This window comes from Chenopodium album, chromosome 27 (assembly GCF_948465745.1).
Source record: "Chenopodium album chromosome 27, dcCheAlbu1.1, whole genome shotgun sequence".
Classification (NCBI taxonomy): domain Eukaryota; kingdom Viridiplantae; phylum Streptophyta; class Magnoliopsida; order Caryophyllales; family Amaranthaceae; genus Chenopodium; species Chenopodium album.
Window position 1 is genome coordinate 25,836,759 of NC_137860.1, and position 20,999 is coordinate 25,857,757.

Here is a 20,999-nt window from a genome sequence, read left to right on the forward strand (position 1 = left end):
CAATGACGAAAGAACTAAGTGGTATGTTTGGTTAGACGTAAAATATATCAAACTTTTTACATCTGTATCAGGTCATGTTAGGTCGATATCATTAAAAAAAATTGTCGAAACCGAATTGTTGTAAAATGGATTAGCTTGATGAGGCTTTCAATCACTCCAACAATGTAATTGAATATGAAAGTGAAGCAACGTCAAAATCGTCCGCTGATAATATCAGTTTGAGAACGACAAAGAGCAATTAAATTGTAGTTGTGGAATTGTGCTATAGGCTTAGCAAAACAAAACGATAGTTTTCGTAGAATTTCCTTTTCATTGCGTGTGTATGCTTGATGCCATATCACATATATGGTGCGTGGTTGCATGTGAATATTGGACCATCTATCCCCATAGACGGTGGGCTAAAATATAATGGGATGCAACTTAATTATGTTTGTAACTAGATGAAGCCCGTGCGATGCACGGTTTGTTTGATTTTTTTTTTAATGAGCTAATATTTGTTATATATTTAGATAAAATTCCTAATATTAAAAGATAATATTTAATATTAAATTAATTTAAACTTAAAAATCTCATTCGCCAATTTTGCTTACGTGGCATTTGAATTATTTAATTTTAAAAGAAATTAATAATCTCTTATTTAATTGGCTACTCCTAAGATTTATAATCCTACATGGCGCGCTGAGAAAATTAGATCCTACGTGGCTCCCTAAAAACTTGGGAAAAAACTCCCCTTTACATATATATATTAGATTTTATATGAAATACATCATCTATGAATAAAACTCTTTTCTTATCTCATAATCGGATAAATTTTACTAATTGTAATTTACTTGCATCTTTCATGATCATGAAAAGCTAAATACCAACTTTTATATGTACGTGGCTTTGGCCAGCCATTATGAAGGTTACTTCATCAAATCATTAGTAGGGGTTACTTGGCCTGTGGTACAGGGATTACTTAAGTGTGGTATAAGGGTTACTCGGTCAGTATTATAGAGGAAACTCACAGTGTTATAGGGGGGTTACTTTGTTATTTTACTAGTCACATGGTATGGCAAGCCACACACAAGACATACTGAAAACTAAATATTTTTCCAATCTAATGCACCTTAAATTATCCAAACATCACTATCTTTTTTATTCCTCTTTCTATAAATGTATGCAAAGGAAAGACGAAGCTTAAGTTTAAGTACAAAGAAAGTTAGAAGATTAGAACGTGTTTACTTCAACTAAATTTTAAATTTTTTCAACAATATTTTTTTCTTGTATAATTTGACTTGATTTGTTCTTAATTTTTCTAGTTTGGTTTGAATTATTTTGAATCTTTCAAATATGATGACCAAATCAATAACAAAACACTAAAACAGACATTAAAAACAAAAACAAAAAAAAACAAAAAAAACGTTATAATGCATCAAATTGATGCTAACTCATAAATTTATAACTATTTTTTTGGTGTTAAGAGAGCCATAAGGGCGGGGATGAGAATCGATCCTAGGATTTCCTAGAATCGAGAAGGAAGCTCTAACTATTTGAGCTTCCCTCACTTTCATAAATCTATAATTATAACTCTATATTATATTAAAGGTGATATCAGAAATGACATGCATGTGTCGTCTTTTTAAAAATTTCCTGCCATTTTTTTTTTTTTTTGCCAAAGTTTTTTAGAGAATACTATGCAATAATATTTCCCTTACTATTTAGTACGAGTATTTATATTTCATTTATACACACTCAACAAAAATATTATTCTTTTGATTAATACTATGCAATAATTATGCTAATAATAAACAATAAAAGTTACGGAGTACTGTGCATTACACGGGACTTAATTTAGTTTATCATATAACTAACTTTAACCAATTATTTACACTAATTTATATGGAAAAAGAAAACAAAAACAAATACATTATCATATACTTCCTCCGTCCCTTCTATTTTTGGTATTTTTGGTATTACAAAATTACATTCCTCCTTTCTATTTTTGGTATTCCAAAATTACATTCCTCCTTTCTATTTTTGGTAAGTTTTTTTTAGTAAATCAACTCTCTTTTTCTGTTTTATATTTAATGCTTTCTCACTCATCCTTACCTAATCTCACTTATAATCCTTGTACCAAATTACAATGAATGTGATTAGTTAAAAAATTTCAATTAGGAGCATGTGATTGGTCCTTTTTTTTAGCAAAGGATTGATGACATGTCATGAGTAATAACTATTCTATCTTTGTACTTCCCATTGCATTATCTAATTATTGTTATTTGTCTTATTCTTCCCTCCTTAATTCCCGTGTAAATTTTCAAAGAGGAATGTAATTTAGGGACGGAGGGAGTAGGAACTAATTTGATTTGTCTCATCCAAATTAATTGGAGACTTGAAGTCAACCGATTCGATTTTGCAATATAGATGCATGCTCCTCTTCATTTTAAGGGACCACAATTTATGAACTATGTCCCAATTTCAAGGAAATGTTACATGCGCATATACTTTGCATCAATTAATTGGTTACTCCATATCAGACCATATACTATTAGCAACTGTTAACTACTAGGAGCATTAAAAAAGAAATCAGTAGATTTTATTAAGGGAAACTGGTTATTAATACTCTCATTGTCCTTATTTATTTGCCCCATTAATTCCTTTTACAACAAAAAACAACCACACCATGTATTACACACCCTCTCATCAGATATTCGGATTCAATAGTAATATTATCTGTTTAAATTACATTATATGGTTATCGGTTCAAAATGTATTTCACCATTTTTTTTCAAAGTCCAACAAAGTCGGCCTGGACCTTTACTATAGATGATGAGGTACGAACCCGAGGCATGTCCATCATGCTATCTATATCTCACGATTCTTTTCCAAATTTAAAAGAACAAGTGCAACAAGGCACAAGTGGTGGAATCGCTTAGTTGCCTTTTAGGTCTTGTTACATATGATGATTTTATGAAAGTGGGACATCAACATGCAAGTATGTAACGGTACTCCAGATTTTATGGCCTTATTATTAGGACCTAAAATTATAAGTTGAAAATCTTTTGATGATCAACCAATTAAATTGGCATCTAGTACGAGTATTTCTATTTTTGTCAAACTTTGACAGCCACATGAAACCTCAAATCCAATTGTCAATTGTCAAACTTTCGTGATTGTGTTCTACCAAACTAAACCAACCACAAGTTTTTCGAGCAATTATTGACTAATTATCATGTCTTCTTGATTTCATAATATTTAAGCTCTGACTTTTTTTTTTTTTTTTTGGTTCAAAGTTGTGTCTTATTTTAACTTTATAAAACCTATGGTAAAACCGTTTTCTCACAAGTTCATAATGGGCAAAATACTAAAATGTCACTCACAAGTTCTTATGTGTGTCAAATGTCAATGTATCCCTTTCATTAAAAATAATTATCGTTGTGTTTTTGTGACTAAACGTTCAAAATTAAGTATTAGTACAAGAATTTATTATAATAAGTTTCATACAAATTTTAAATGATGTGTTATCTAATAATGTAAAGTTTAACTTAACACAGCATAGCACTAAATTGTAAGTACATTTTATATCTAGCAATTAATTTTGTATGAAATGAGCATAAAGACGCTGATAGATAAGCACCTGATAGATGAAAGCGTGTCTAAGAATTTGATTTGTCTAAATCTTGAATATTTTTATAACTTGATTTTATTAGAATGATCTGATACAAATTTAATAGGGTCTTATATCTTAAACTAATTGATAATAGATGGAGCAACTCATTAATCTTATATGTTAATGGAGTAACTTTCAATGTGGAACAAAAATATTACGACCAATCCAAACTCGTACAGTCGTACATGAGTTATTTTCATACTAATAATACACCCACCTTTGGCCAAATAATTGTACAAATTTCTAACAATTCCATCTCCATATAGCTCAATCAAAAACGTTCACGTTGGTCTCACGCAATTACTCCAATCTGATATGAAAGTTTGCGCAATTTGCAATTATACCTTTCAAATTAGAAAACAAACATATTAAACAAGGAAACTGATTCAAATGCCCGATCCTTTTTGCCAGAAAAAACATAAAAAGGATAATCTAAAATAATGAGATTGATACTCTTATAACTTGAAGTTTTCAGATTATCATCAGATCACAGTTTCTCTAACAACAAGATCAGATGGTCCCAATTTTACAGCTCTTTTCTATCACTTCTCTTTTTTTATTTTTAATTTTTGTTTTTGTAAAAATAATTAAAAATTAAAATTATATAGCATGTGAAAGTCAGCCTTTTAGCCAATGACAGAAAGCCACGTAGGCAAAACGGCTGCTGTTCACGTGTGATTGGGTAATAAATCTAGAATGTACTAATGTAATGTGGGACCCACTTTAGCTTTGTAGTAACGCTGTGGTAGGGCAAGTGGCGAGGTTTTAAGACTGTTAAAATTCTTTAAAGTTTGGGGTTCAACTGTTTGTTGTAGATTCATATTCATTATAACGCGGGAAAATTATTATGTAACTATCTATTTCACAAGAATTATGGAATAATGAAGACTTATTTTAGTTATTTATATGATATAATACTTTTTTTATGATGGCCGGTCACTATTGATACAATTGTAAGTTGATTTTAAGAGAGGCGACGTAGAGATGTTGTGCGTTCAAATTTTGAATATTATGGACTATTATAATTGAATTAAATTTGAGTTATATTTGAGTGATAGATTAATAGGATTTTTTGAATCATACTTGTATTCATCTATATGTGAATTAGCTAATTTAGGTAACAAGATAAATTTAATATCTCACGCATTGATGATTAGGTTGACTTCAATTATAATCAACATTCAAAAAATATAGCATTGATTATGGTTTGTGAATATATATGCTAATCGTATATGGTTCATACATAAAGTATAACCGAATCCAAGTAGTTGGTGGTATGTAGTAATGATTGGTATGTAGCCTATGTACAATGATCTTCAATTACTTTACATGAAACAAGTTTATGATACATACACCAATATATACAACCATACATGTTTATGGTGCGTCAGATTATTAGTTTCAATGTATCTTATACAAATAGTCAAATCTACACGGTTGCAACTTGCAATCATCAATAAATGGGCCCTCCCAATACATGCATCAACAATGAGGTACTGTATTATATTACAAATGTATTGGATTACGGATTACTGAATGAACTAATATGCAACTTGCAATGGATCGAAGATGAACTAGACTACAAACAAGCAAGTTCAATTTGAGATTCACACCAAACTCATTGACAATAAGATGATGAATAAATGCATGCACACATGGAAACTATTGCTAGTAGTTAAGAAGAAATATCATTTTCACTAGTAGTTTTCCAAATTCCACAAACTTGTAGATAACACAATGGATTATTGCCTATTGTCTTTTTTTTAAGTGAATTTGTATGTTTCCATCATGCCAACCTTGAACGTGACAATTTTTTTTCCAACTACCCAATCAATTTAATTATTAATTTTATTGCGTTATCAACATGATTATTCTCTCCTTTAATAATTAAATGAAATTTTTAAATAGACACAAGAAAAAGAGAAGTGAAAGAAAATTCAGGTAGAAGGTAGGACATGTATTCTAAAGCATAATTTAGAAGGTCTAACGTGATTGAAAATTGCTAGTGTTACTTAAATACTTAATTGCATATGGGAAATTATTGTTGCACAAAAATCTATGCTGATTGGAATAATCACTACAGTACACCTGCTCAGGTTGCTACCCCCAATTTACTTGTTTATCTTCTTTTAAATTTACTAGTTAGTGTGTGTTCCGGGTGATTTACCGGATTGCTAATTTATACTTTGTAGTTCTTTAATTTGATATTTATGTTCAATTATTTGTATAGCTAATGTGTGATCCGAGCGTGCCTCGCATGTTACAGCTTTTTTTACCTTATATGTATATATTTTCTAATCTTGTTAAGAATAAATAAATTAAATAACCGTACCTACGTGTATAACCTAGTGTGTGATTCGGGCGTGACCCCTCTAATTTGAAAGGAGTATATAATGTTAATTATGTGAAATTCAAAACCCTAATAAAAGTTGGTTGAGATGATAAGTGTATAACCTTTGTTTGTTGGTGGTTGCGGGTTAGAATCTAGATCAAAGCATAATATATTTATTTTGTTAAATGAGCTTGCAAGCTTACGTGTCGCATGTACTTTGAATAGTGATGTGGCATTGTAACATGGTGTCATATACGATGAAAAGTGACACGTGGCGCCATTCCTTTAAAAAAAATACCTTTTAATATATAGTATATATAGATTGTTGTTACTTGTCCATATTCCTTCCATTTCTAAATGTTATTCGTACTCTTGATATGAAATTTTTTACGATTAGTAAAAGAATCATTACTCTCTCCGTCCTTTTATAAAGGTCTATTTGGATTTTTTTTCATGAGAATTAAAGAAGTTGAATGGGTCGTTTAAGAGTCCAAATCTTATCTACCCTCCACTTTCAAGTGAACCAGGTTATGCGGAGGGCTAATGATGCAACCACATTTCAAGCTCTCAACGGGCTCTCGTGTGAGGGGATGTGATAGACTATAAAACATAGACTATAAAATCATTGTCTTCGTGTATGCATTTGTTTTTTTTTTTTTTTTTTTTTGACAAAATTGTCTTCGTGTACGCATAAAACTTGGTGTAGTGGTAGTACAAGAATTGTAGCATGTTTTTATATATTAATGAGTCTTAACTCAAATTAATATATAGTTAGACTAACTCAAATAATCTAATGACACTTATATGGCCCATCCTTCTATGAAACACTCTTAGAGTTGACTATTGATAATCTGGAAGGTCGAGAGGACGTCTAAACAACAAATTGCATTTATAAAATTATAAATATACACAATCTGTTGCAAAGTTGCAAATTAAGGCAAGTCACCTGATTAAAAATCAGCTGTAACCAATAGTAATGGCTTGCATGTGGAGTGGATCTTATATTCCTATGTGAAACACCTCAAAATTACCCAATTTGTGCTCCTTTTTTTTTTTCCAAATAACAATTTAAAAAAAAAGGGTGGAGGTTAACAAATTACAAATAAGGGTGGAGATTGGAGAAATACATCAGACACAAACCCTCAATCTTTATCATTAGAAATAATAAGACCTTGTTAGTATAATTAGGAAAATGATAAATGTAGCTCTTAGGTTGCATACAAGAAATTTTAAAAGAAAAGATAAAGAATAATTATTAGACGTTAACAATATTGATCCACATGATTATTTATTAATTTTCCAGACTTATGATATTTTAGAAAATGTTGTTTAATGCTTATATATATGCATTTTTGATAGCTTTATACTCTCTCTATCCCAAAATGAAGTGTTCTTCTCTATATTTCATGGTCAAACTTTAAAACTTTGACAAAAAATTCTCATGAATATATATAATAAAAAATAATTTTTATATATCATATCATTAGATTTGTTTTAATGGTAATTTTAAAATATCAAATTTTTTTAATTTTTTTTGAAGACAATTTACATATATTTATGTATATTAATAAATAAATAAATAAATAAATAAATAAATAAATAAATAAAAAACACGTATTAAATACCATACAAATAAAATAGAGTTAAGCACTTTATTTTGGGACGGAGGGAATAATAATTTATAATAATAATAATAATAATAATAATAATAATAAGATTTCACGATATTCAAAATTATTGAAATAAAATTATTGAACGAAAAAAAAATTGAAAATTATAAAATATAAAAGACAAATTCCTAGGAGCAAGTGGTGGGTGTATGTGCTATCTTGTATATATGCTGACAACTATCTCTGCTTCTCTGCTCGCATCTCACTAACAATTGTCAAGTTTGTTATGTAGTAAGCATAAAATAATTCTCAACTAGTTAATTAAGTACTTCCTCAATTTTTGTTACAATAATTCTCTCACTTTTGACATCATCTAATTGAAAAATACATTTATATATTTTTTAAATTATAAAAGAATGAGGAAACTGGTTAGGAAATAAGAATTTATTGAATTATTTGATTCGGAAGCGTGAGAGACCATACTTTTTGCATATAGGCTCCTTGTCAAAATGTAGGAAGTGCAATTTGGTTTAGAGGATTATTTGATCAAGTAGGTCATATTGTTACATTATTATTGTCTTATAAAGAACAGTCAATAATTTTGAAACGTAGCTCATCAACTGTCAATCAGGTTTAGCAAATCGTGTTTGTCCATTCAAGTTTGAGTCATACATTCGAAATTCAACTAACTTTGGGTAAATGTAGCCCAAATTCCATATTTAATGCTAGTAATTTATGAGCATATAAAATTCTCTCGAAATATCTAGCTTTACCATATAATTGTTGAATAGAATCGTGATTTTTCTGAAAATATGATGTTAGTAATCTTTACAGACATCTAAGATGAAATTTTACACGTACAATTTCATCAGTTTCATGAATCTACACTAGTCATCTATATATTAGTGTTTGACAGATATCTTGGGAGTGATCCATTAATATGATCCTCTAAGGTAAGATGTCATTTTAAACAATCCATATGCATGATGCATGTCTGTTCTTCCTACACACAACTTTCTAACCCTATATCCCTTTGACTCCTTTGTGAGTTATTTGTAATTCCCACAATAGTGAGATTTGTAATTGAATTACTTACCTTGGCATAACAACATTATGACTCATCACTTATATATGTTTCGGATCAAAGTTGAAGTGGATTAGATCAATAACATGTTATATAGGACATTTTCAAAATATATAGATCTTCTTTATATAGATCTTCTTTGAGTCGAGTATAAATCGATTACATGTCGATTTAGAAAGTTGAATAAATATCAAGTCGATTCAACTACTTGTTATTAGTTTTGAGTAGTTTGCATTTAAACAAAATATAGAGGTCGGTATCAAATAGTTTCACATATCTCAAATTAAAATTGACATTGCTAATGTATTGGAGTTATAACTAGACAAGACCTACACATAATAGCATACTAAAAACAACCTAAAATCAATAATAAATGTGCAATTAAGCCAAAAGTGGGATGGTCAAACAAGGATGCATAGGGTGGTGTACAAAAATAAGAGTAATTGTCGAGGAAAAAAGAGTTGAAAGTGAATACTCAAAAGTAAGAAAAGCTGGTTAAATATAACAGTAACTTTACAACAACAGATTACTGATTATTAGTGTTATGATTAAAACTATGATTAATAGAAAAAAGCCTTTACAGAAAAGAGTGGCAACTCTGTTACTGCAAAGATGCCCCACCTTAGTCAGCCACTCTTATTTTACTGTTAATTTATTAAAATTAATAATTCAAATTTTATTTCAGGCTTTACAGTGGTGCCAAAGGCATCGGATGAGCAGCCAAAAGGAGATCAGACTTTCTCCAACTAGTTACACGTCTATAAATATAAGTATAATTTTCTAAATATGTAAATTATAATCGGAAAATGATATATGTTGTTATTAGGACTGCATGTAAGAAGTTAATGAAAAAATGAAAATTTGAGAATAATTAATCATTACTTACACCGATTTATGCATAACTTTGACATAACCTTTCAAATACGAAGTGTTATTTTAGAGAATACAATTAATTCTTATATAGTTATATGCAATGTATATACAGTATTATCCGGTCTATTATAAAAATATCACGATGAAGAGATATCTTTGATTTTGTTTATTTGTTGTATTGTAGAATAGTGATGTATGTAGTATCTTTCATTGTTATAACAAAAAGGTACTTAGACTAATAAATATTAGTTTGATACAAATTAAAAGATCAATATATTTATGATGATATATAAAGATATTATCCTTCGAAAAGTTCAAGAGAAGAACTTTTTGTTCATGAGTTATAATGTGTTATTAAATCACTTAGGTTTTTCCTTTAATAGAAATCTAAAGACCAACTAGCTTATAAAGGTTGACATAAATTATTTAATAACAAGGTAAAGAAACAAGAATGATATAGTTCCAAGCTTATAGTGTAACCTCACTAGTTCTCCTTTAAGTTTTGGATAATACACCACATGAACATGTATTTAGTAATACAACTAACACTTCTTTATACAGTATCAATCAAGACCAAGGGCCAAACCTTTTTTAAGATTATTTCTAGTGTATATAGAGTTGGACAGATTTAATAGCAAAATTATAAATCACAAAGTACCACATTCATAAACTCTATAATTTTGTACATTTCCTGAATTCATCCCTTGTATGAGTTGTATCCATAACCATTTACACTTGATCGATTCGTCGACTTTCAAATTAAGTTGGCCTTTATAATAACTTTAAAGTAAACTATATCAGGTAAATTAGCTGGTAAAGAATTGGCGGAGGTATCTTGTAATGATACATTTAATATTCATTCTACCCCTAATAATTCTGGTGATTTTGAACTCATTAACCAAATCAAAAGAGAAGAATATTTTTGAAAGAATCATAGAATAAAAATAATTCAAATCTATCAAAAATCACAAAGATTCAAATAGTTGGTTCTGCTATCTTGTGCTCCCCATCTGCAAAAATAAAAGAATCCCTTGAACTATCCCACCAACCTGACCCAAAACTCCCCTTATCTTTTCCTATCAACACCCCTTCTTTCTCTCTCCTATTTTTATTTTATTTTCTATTATATGATTTTATTTTATTTTATTTTATGTGTATTATATTATTTTATTTTTGGGTGCAATTAATAGAGTCTCTCTCTCAATATTTATATACATCACTTCAACTATAGTTGGCCTTCTCTATATAAATATCACCTCTTCAACTCTCTTTTCTCTAGTTTATTTAAAAACTTTGTCAATAATAATTAAAAAAAAAAATCATCAAAGAAAAGCCAATTTTTCGCCGTCTAGCAACTTCTTGTTCAATCAAAGGTAATAATTTCTATCTCATCATTACAGCAATTCAAATTACACTATCACCGTAATTAATATTTGTATAGCATACTCTCACCGCCTAGATTTAGTTATATTATCACATGCAATGCTTCAAATTACATTATCAGCGTAACTATTAATTCTAAACGGAACTTTCAACGATCGGTACTTGTTTGTACAATTGCATTTTTATAATATAAACATAATCAAACAGTTGGTTATCCATGGCTGACGTTGAAATTCTTTTTTCCAATGTACTTTCATCAGATATCATCATCATTCAAACAAAAACAATACAATTTGAAAAGTGATTGAGTTTGTTAATGCCGTTGTTGATAACAAAGAAGATCAGAAGAACATCAAGCTGATCATTTCATCATTCATCCAAATCATTAAAGTTGCAAACTTTATATCTTAAAAATAAGTAAGTACATTTTTTTGTTAATTATTTTTTTGATCATGTCATAATATTATTAGTGTGTACTAATTATATGTCATTATATTGTATGTTTTGTTAGAATTCCAATGGATGGTTGTACAAGTATGGCTCAATGGAGCAACATTTACCATCAACAAGGCGGTATCGAGACATCGAGATCGATTTCGACTTTGATCTTAGATCCGATCCATGAAGAGCTTCATCAAGAAGAGAATGATGGTCAAGGAATAATAATCCCATGGAATAATGAAGGTGTACCAAGAAATAATCAGATGTGCTCTTCTCTTCCTATGATTCTTAATCCGTTTTCGAGCAACATCATTCATCAATCTCAACCATTATTCGATAAATCGACTAATAAGGGTACTTCATCAGCTAACAATTCCTTTGATCAACAATCATTTGAGTGTTTATTATCAGGTACTAATAGTAATACTGATACTTCAGTTGAAGATGATGGAATTTCTATGATTTTTTCGGATTGTCGAAATTTCTTCAACTTTAATAATTCCAACAATGGTGAAAATCATAATGAAAATGAGCCTAAGAAGAGAGGTAGTATTGAACAAGATTTCCAAGGTGATCATCAGGAGTTTCCTCCATTCAGTATCACCCAGGAAAATACTTGTTCACCAAGTTTGCGGCCCCATAAGAGGCAGAAGAACAACAACAACAACAACAATGTTGAGAAGTATGGGTCAGGCCGACACAAGGGATCATCGAACATAAGCTTCCAACAAGGAAGTTCATCGGGTTCCTCAATCGAGGAACCCGATGCAGAAGCAATTCAACAAATGAAAGAGATGATATACAGGGCGGCCGCCTTTAGGCCGGTGAATTTTGGGGTGGATTTGGTGGAGAGGCCTAAGAGGAAAAATGTAAGGATATCAAGTGATCCACAAACCGTCGCGGCGAGGCAAAGGAGGGAGAGGATTAGTGAGAGGCTGAGAGTTTTGCAAAAGCTTGTGCCTGGTGGTAGTAAGATGGATACTGCCTCAATGCTTGATGAAGCTGCTAATTATCTTAAGTTTCTTAGGAACCAAGTCAAAGCCTTAGAAACTTTAGGTAATAATAATAATAATAGTAATAGTAGTAATAATAAGGTTGATAATCATTATCATTATTCTCCTAATACTTCTACTAATCATCTTTTTCCTTCAATTAACCTACAATTTTCATCCATGCCATTTCCCATGCAATTACCCACAAATAATAATTCTACTATTTTTAACCCTCAATTTTCACTACAAAACCCTAATCATCTTCATGTACTTCCCAAAAGTTGATGTACTTTTAATTATTGTAAAACCCAAGAAAAAAGAATTCAAGGGAAATGACCAATTTAACCCTACATCATCTCCCCATAATTTCATGATTATTGTCATCATTGATATCATAGTCATCATCATTGCTCCCTCTGTTACATCTCAGTGATAAGGAGGAAATCAACTTCAAAAACAGGTGAACATTTTTGTAATTTTACCTACAATGTTTGGGGGGTATTTTAGTAATTTTTAGTGGTGGGATGATTTTTTTTTTTAATTATTATTAGTCAAGTTATTAAAGTAGTGACCTTTTTCAATTGATCTGTGAAAAGTTTAAGTAATTATAGCACATATGATTATGAAAAAGGGGAGGTCAGAAAAGTGATTATGTCCCTTTATGTAATCTTTTTACCAATTATATGAGCATTTTCTAGTGTACTTGAAAAGGTTCACTTTCTTGTTCTTGCTATACTTGATGTTTAATTATTGTTATTATTTTCTGACTACTTAGTTAATTTTTCTCATTTTATACGATCAATCCTTCAAACCATTAATATGTTCGTTTAAAATGTCAGTGTTGACAGCGCATTATTAATTTATTATTTATTTATCCTAAACAGTAATACGTTAACTGATACTTCTGAAAAAACTTGTACAAAACCACAAACGCTACATATAAATTAAAGGAATGTCTAGGGTTTGTTTTATCACTCGTATTTGATTAGTTTAAGTTCGTATAATACGATACGACAATTATTAGGTTTAATTAAGAGATTAATTAATATAATAAAATATCATTGCACGAGACATTCTCTTATGAAAGCAGTGAGGACCCAATAGTGGTCCTGTCTCCTTGATTCAATCCAAAGCGTGCCCTTGAAAGTCACCCCTTAGCTTTAGTACTTCATATTGCTTAGCACATGATTATTCTTCTTTTTTGTCAGCCTATGTTTGTTAATTTTCTAGTTTAATTTAATTAAGTAATTTTTATTTGTCCATTTTCTAATCTTATGTTTTTATTTAAACATTGAACTATGTGTTTTCTTGTAACATTCAATTTGTCCTTTATGTATCTGTTTAAAGTTGATGCGGCTATTGATATAGTGCTAGCTAGCGGCTAGCTTGAATTTTTGTATTGGCATTCAATAGGTTCAATATCAACATTCTTTACTTTTGGAATTTTTTGTTAATAATCATTTACATAGGAAAGAGGAAGTAAATGGACATATGAGTAAAAACAAGATGAATTACAATTTGTCCTTGGATTATACTATAAGCCATGGCTAGTACAATTAACTCAAGGTAATTTACACTTTTGTTAGCCTTTCATACAAGTCATGTTGATATTTATAAGAGATATTAAAAGTACTTAAATGTAAATTGAATTTATAATTAAGGAGGGGAGAGCTATATCAAAAACTAGGTCGACTTGATGATAAACCAACTTAAGCCAGCAATGACCTGAACTCAATTTGTAATTGAATATAATAGGAGATACTTATTGCATGCATGAGATGTAACCCAACTCGATATTAATCGATAATTTATTTAACCTGGTATTCTTTTATGCCCATATCTACTTTTAATCTGATCTAATCAACAACTAATTTGACTCGGAGTTGAAAACAATTTGAACCTAAAGTGACACCCAACCAATTGGAATCTGAAACCGAGTAGAGTAGTGCAAGAACAATGTAGATAGAGCAAAGTCTCGTAGGTGGGCGTATAAAACCAAAATAAGATCTCATAATATTAGGTGTTAGCTGAGCTGAGCAAACCAGATTTCAGCAAAGCAAATCAGGATTTAGTAGAAAAATACAGCTCAAAAGAACAAGGCCTTATACTGAAACCTATCTCACGCACAACTTCTGACTTGTACTTGCCTTTTCCAAATCAAATTTCCTCAACTTCTTACTTGTTCTTCGTGATTCAAGAAACCACGATACCCATGGCTGGGAATCCTTTCATATTTCTTTCATCCTTATATTATTACTTTTAAACAATGGGTTTATATGTTTTTCAAATCACTCTTGTTTTTGTAATCTATGATGAAATCGTTGTTATAACTTATAAGTAATAACAGACCTTTATGATAACAGGATTACATTGCAAGATCATACAAATACATTCTTTGATGGTTTTAAGTATTGAACAATGATAAGAGTGAGAGGGTAGAGTATGTTAAAATTAATTTTATAAAAAGATTGAGCTACACATACAATTTTACAATTCAAATCAACCAATAAAAAGAAGTTAATGCTCAAAAAAGTTGACTTTCTCTTTTTTTTTTTTTTTTTTTTTGAATGGTAAAAAGAAGGGACGCATTTGAAGGGTGATATAAGAGAAATCTCTCAAAAGAGTCCCATGAGATTTGATCTCTAAACCTCAAGGATAAAAGGTAAGAGCGATGTCACTACTCTATCACCTCAACTTGTAATAATTCCTTAGATAATTAAGGTAATAGTTGACAAAAAAAAAAAGGTACTAGCTCGCAAAAAGCCAACAAAAAATTAGTATCTATTATATTAATGTAAGTTTATCATGTAATTGGTACTCCCCTTGCATTGCATTCCTCATGAAATTTAAAAATCAAGGGTATAATAAACAAATTAATGAAAAAATTTACCATTTGAAGTTTCATGAATTGGTTTACAACACACTGAGTTACATAGATTCAAAAAAAATCAATATTATTGCAAAAATCATTAATTATATTGAAGGAATGTCCCAAATTTCATTTTCCAATTAGTCGGTTGGGACCATATTAAACTTAAATATTTCAAAGATTGTAATAATTTCTCACATGCAATAGGCTTATTATAGGTGTATTATTAGGATAGTCAATTATAGTCACTATACCAATTGCAAATTAAGTAACAAACAATAAGAAGTTAGTTGGTGATGTAGACTGATGCAAGAAATCACGAATTTGACATGGTTGTACAAATAAAGTGAACTTTTTGTTTGGATCAAGATTGTTTCTTCTTTTGTCATTTGTAAGTTAAGTTTACTTTCTAAATTAAGCAAATTCTGTTGAGAATGAAACCGACTCTTTTGCTTCTCATTTGCTCTTTTTTTATGTTAATTGGCTTGTTTCTTTAATGTTGTACCATGTACTAGTAGTACCAATCTAGTGTATTCTGCCAAGGAGTTGACATTCTAATAGTTAAGGCTTCCCAAAGTATGAAAAATAACAGGCTATGTGCCAAAAAACTGACCCATATCTAATAAGTCGAATTAACTCTATCCATAATCATAAGATTATAAGTCGAATTAACTCTATCCATAATCATAAGATTCGATATGAACCAGACATAACTTACTAGGCTAAAACTAGCACGGTCATAAATTCAATTATTGATACTTATTGTTATATCATAAAACCACAAATTGACTATTGAATCAACTTTGACCGAAAACGATTAACTTGATCAAAACTTATTCTGAATGACTCAAATGTCACCTATTGATTTCATATATAATTTAAGTAATGACGAAATCACCTATCAATTATAATATAATCCAATAAACTTTTACTAATCTTCTTATATATATATCCCTTACAATTACATTTAACATGAATCGAAAAGAAAAAACCCACTATGTATCTTACGTACGTAAGAGGGGGATATCATATCATATCATAGAGAGGATTATATTACATGATTGATGATGATGACCCAAAAATATTGACTTTAGGTGAAGAAGGGAATAGGATTTGTCTTTCTCAAGTGAGACAGCTGGTGTAAGTGCATGATATCATACATGAGCATAGTAAACCCAACTTCAACCCAAAGTTCAATTCATGAGCAAGCAAACGACCACATTATAGCCATCATTGGTTGTTTTTGAGGGATAAGAGTAGGGACCTTCTTCAATCTTGGTGCTTTGAACCTTGAAACAATCAAATTTTTTTTTTTTTTTCTATCATGTTTTTATTGGACTTTTATTTTTCTCAAAGTCTAAATTTATTTTATGACGATTTATGTTTTTTCCTACATCTATATGGAGTAGGCGGACCAGTCTAGAAGTGGAGAACAAAAATAAAAGTGTTTGTTTTGTTTTAATATTTTTTAACTTTGAAATTGCATGTCGGTATTTATGTGTGTTTTTATACCAATGATTGTTCTTTTTTTTATTGTTGTTTTGCCAAGCAATAGTTGAAATTAAAGTATGGTTCTACTAACCTTATCTCCACTTATCAAAGGATTAATAAGCTTTAAATGGATTGATAAAATCATGCAATAAATTTATAGTTCTAAAAAAGGTACAATAATAGGAATTACACAACGTCATTTTATAGCTAAATTAAGTGTTAATTACTATAGTACAAAGCACTTGTTATGATCCTTAAAAATAAAAAAATAAAAGATAAAAAATTAAGCACTTGTTATGAGTGATAAAATAAGGCATACCCAATTTTATTTTATTTTTTGACATGGAAAAGATACACAATTGCTAACGGACTCACTATTTTATAAAAATGACAAAAATAAATTGATGAATAGACTTATTAGTATCTATGATAATTAATTTTTTTTTATGTGGGTTAATAATTAACTTAATAAGGATTAACCAAATTCATTCAATTATGGGCCTGTTCACTTTTACTAAACTGATTGGAGTTGAACTAAACTGATTGGTACTAAACTGAGATGAAATGAATATTTTATGAGAGAGAGAAATTAGGAGCTGAACTGAACTGATTGGAGCTGAACTGAACTGATTGGAACTAAACTGAACTGAAATTAAGTAACTGTGAACAGACCCTATCAATACTATATACTAAAAGACACACCAGCAATGACAAGTGTCATCTCCTGGTGTGTCCTTAGTTATTTTTTTTCTTTTTACTAAAAAAAAAATATTTCAATTAAGGAAACAAATCACTTACAAATATCATATTATTTATTATTATTTTGTTTTGCATATTTCATATTAACATGATTTTTGTAAATCAATTATATACCAAAAATCAAAATTTTAAAATAATCTTACAATAAGAAAAAATATTGCTCAGATTTTTTGCCTACTTTTATTTTAGTTGTGTATTAGAAGCTACAATTAAAATTGCAAATACCAAATTAACATATTTCATACTTTTATTATTTCTCGACTAATTTATGATTATACTGAGTACAGTAATACTTCTCAATCAATACTATATAACTATATATATAACTAACGATCACCGTGCATGGCACGGGATCTAACCTAGTATACTACTAAAAACGAGTATGTGGTTTACAAATCTTTATTATTATTATTGTAGATATCGTATGGGCCGTATAGCTATTTATTAATGATAATATTTTTCTTCTTGTAAATAAAATAGAATAAAATAAAATAAAAGAATACAAGGGAACACTTGGCAATGTATTATTAAAAAATTTTCTGCCAAAATTACATTCTAAAAAAATCATTGTTATATTAAAATAAGATTGCATTTGTATTATAACTTTTATTTGTTTAAAAAAAAAAAAAAAAAAAAAAAAAAAAAAAAAAAAAAAAAAAAAAGAGATTATGACTTTTATTTTATACAAAATCTATAGTAAATTTCTTAAAATATTAACTTGCACATACATTATAATTATTACGTAATTAACATATTTTATATTATAAATTTATAATTATTCAATATATTTGCATTGCACGGGAGATAACCTAATTGTAATATTAAGCTTGAATAAAAATATTATATGAGTAAGAATAGAGGTTGACCTTTAAATGAGTACATTCACTACATTGAAATTTTCTACCAAAAGAGTGAGTTATTTATGTTGAAAGTGGGCTGACTTTTTCTGGATGCATAACATCTTCTACTCTAATTTGCGTCTATTCTCATGAAATGCGAAGTACTGAGTAAAAAAGGAGTCCAAATTCGAAAGCAGAACTTTGGTTATGGAACTGGTCCATATAATTGGGCCCTATCTTCAGCCGCACAAGTAATTCAGCCCTAAATTATAACTGCAAGTCTGCAATCAATCAGCATCCCACAAGGAGAAGGCCACAATCCAAATCAATTGTGACCGATTAACAGCCTTCAGTTTTCAGGTTTTTTTAGGGGTTTTTTTGGGGGGTGGGGGGATAAGGAGGCATCCTACCTCATAGTCTCATACTCCCTCCGTCCTTAAGTTACAGCCCTACTTCTAGCATTTAGGGAGTATGTTCTCTTGAATTTTTTGAGTGAAAATAGAGGAAAAGTTAATTAGAGAGGAGAGAGAACGTAATTAGAGGAGTTAATTAAATGGGAAAAGTGAAAAAGTGGGCCCATTAATGTTTTTTTAGAAAAAGTGGGCCCATTAATATTTTTTTTTAGACAGAAAACGTTCCGGGTAGGAACTTTGGGGTAGTTCTTAGCAAATAAAAAAAAATTGGTTGTTGTTAACAAATGACCCTATCTTTAGGGTGGTTCCAGACAAAATTTCCTCAAATTAGCATTTTGTATAGAAAGTTTGTAAAAAAGAAGGCCCATGTAGGGGTGCTAATCGGGTGAGCCAAACCCGAACTATGGTCAGCTCGGCTCGTGATCGTTTAAATTTTCGAACTCAAACCGAGTTCAAACTTTTAAGAGTCGAGCTTTGACCGAGCCGAGCTTTGACTAAGCGTTGATTGAGCTGAACTCGAACTGTTCACGAACAACCTTGATTTATTCTTATCCCTAGTTTACTTGTCTTCTTTATTGTTCATTATTAAAAAATTAATTTTACAACAAGTTTATTTTTTTAATAATGAAAATACTAACTTATTATTGTGTAATATCTATTGATAAATGTATTTATATTTATATACATGATTTTCTTATATGGAAAAAATACTCAAGCTTATTCACAAACTTTCGAGTCGAGCTTGGCATAACTCAGCTTGGCTCGTTAAGGTCTCGAGCAGAACTCAAACCCAAGTCGAGCCACCACAAATCGAGCTTTGACCGATTCAAGCTCGAATAATTCACAAATAGCTCAGTCTCATTATCACCCCTAGGTCCATGGTTGGATGTTAGTATTTTTTTTTTGGTGAGACGGTCATGTTTGTATAGTCTTGTAGAAAACCATTGGGCGAATACTTAGATCTAACTTATGGACATCTAAATTGAACTAGACCATCTCATGTCCATTGGTCATTAGTATATAATTTTTGGACCCAAAATAGTCAAGACCTCTAAATAGGTGTGACATTGGGCCTGTTCTCATTGACTGAACTCAGCTGAACTGAACTGAACTGAACTCAGCTAAACTGAACTGAATATTTTTATAAGAGAAGGAAATTAGGAGCTGAACTGAACTGAACTGAACTCAGCTGAACTGAACTGAATATTTTTATAAGAGAAGGAAATTAGGAGCTGAACTGAACTGAATTGAACTGAACTGAACTCAGCTGAACTGAATATTTTTATAAGAAAAGGAAATTAGGAGCTGAACTGAACTGAACTAAACTCAGCTGAACTGAACTGAATTGAATATTTTTATAAGAGAAGGAAATTAGGAGCTGAACTGAACTGAACTGAACTGAACTCAGCTGAACTGAACTGAACTGAACTGAATTTCAACGTAAGAGAACAGGCCCTTTGCTTGTGTCTAGTCATGACCCATTTAGGTCATTTTCATTCTTAAATATGGTGCATATCTATAATATTATTAAAACTCATGGGGACAACATGATAACGACATATGTCACCCATATGCCACATATGCATTACATGTCATCCTACGTGTCATCCCTCTTCTCTCACCATATGGATGAATTGTATTAATGTTTAGGGCCTGTTCTGTTACGTTGAAATTCAATTCAGTTCAGTTCAGTTCAGCTCCTAATGTCCTTCTCTTATAAAATATTCATTTCAGTTCAGTTCAGTTCAGTTCAGTCAATGAGAACATGCCCTTAGTCTCTTTAACAAAAACTTTTCATTGGTCTAACTTTAATGCTATAGTGTCTAGTTTAATTGAAAATCTTTTCATATTAACCTCTTATTATATTTTCATTTAGTTATCAATATTGTTCAACATCAACCCTTCTAAATTAATTTTATAAAATAAACTTATGAATTTATGATAATCCGGGCCGGGGCATCGCCCAGGTCAATAACTAGTTAAGAATGAAATTTCATTAGCTCGATCTTGTTATCATTACTATTTATAGGTTGAATACCTCCATCCAACCTCGGGAAGTGCGGGTCCAATCTAGGCTTTAGGTTTGGACAGAGGAAAATTATGATTATGCTACGGAGGCATTTCAAAAGTCAACATAAATTTAAGAATGAATTAATGTTGTTTGTAAACATAGGGGCATAAATGTTAGTTGGTTAAGATCTATATCATATGTTTTCTTTGAGTCAATTTATCAAACTTAATTACTCCCTCCGTTCCACAAT

General features: G+C 30.2%; 1 protein-coding gene across 2 annotated transcripts; it reads left to right on the forward strand.

Moving 5' to 3' along the window:
* Window positions 1-10,619: 10,619 nt before the first annotated feature.
* On the forward strand, window positions 10,620-13,081 carry LOC145620913 (transcription factor bHLH87-like). Of its 2 annotated transcripts, XM_081675646.1 has the most exons (3): window positions 10,620-10,924; window positions 11,195-11,351; window positions 11,446-13,081. In XM_081675646.1, exon 3 carries the CDS (start codon window positions 11,453-11,455, stop codon window positions 12,650-12,652), a length of 1,200 nt encoding a protein of 399 aa, XP_081531772.1. In that variant the 5' UTR covers window positions 10,620-10,924; window positions 11,195-11,351; window positions 11,446-11,452; the 3' UTR covers window positions 12,653-13,081. The 2 variants fall into 2 exon arrangements, with proteins under 2 accessions (XP_081531772.1, XP_081531773.1); XM_081675647.1 differs by lacking the exon at window positions 10,620-10,924 and having other exon boundaries at window positions 10,970-11,351.
* The last annotated feature ends 7,918 nt before the right edge of the window (window positions 13,082-20,999 follow it).

Excerpts from the sequence above, each read along its gene's own strand:
- LOC145620913 (XM_081675646.1), top strand. The coding sequence starts at position 11,453 with ATGGATGGTTGTACAAGTATGGCTCAATGGAGCAACATTTACCATCAA.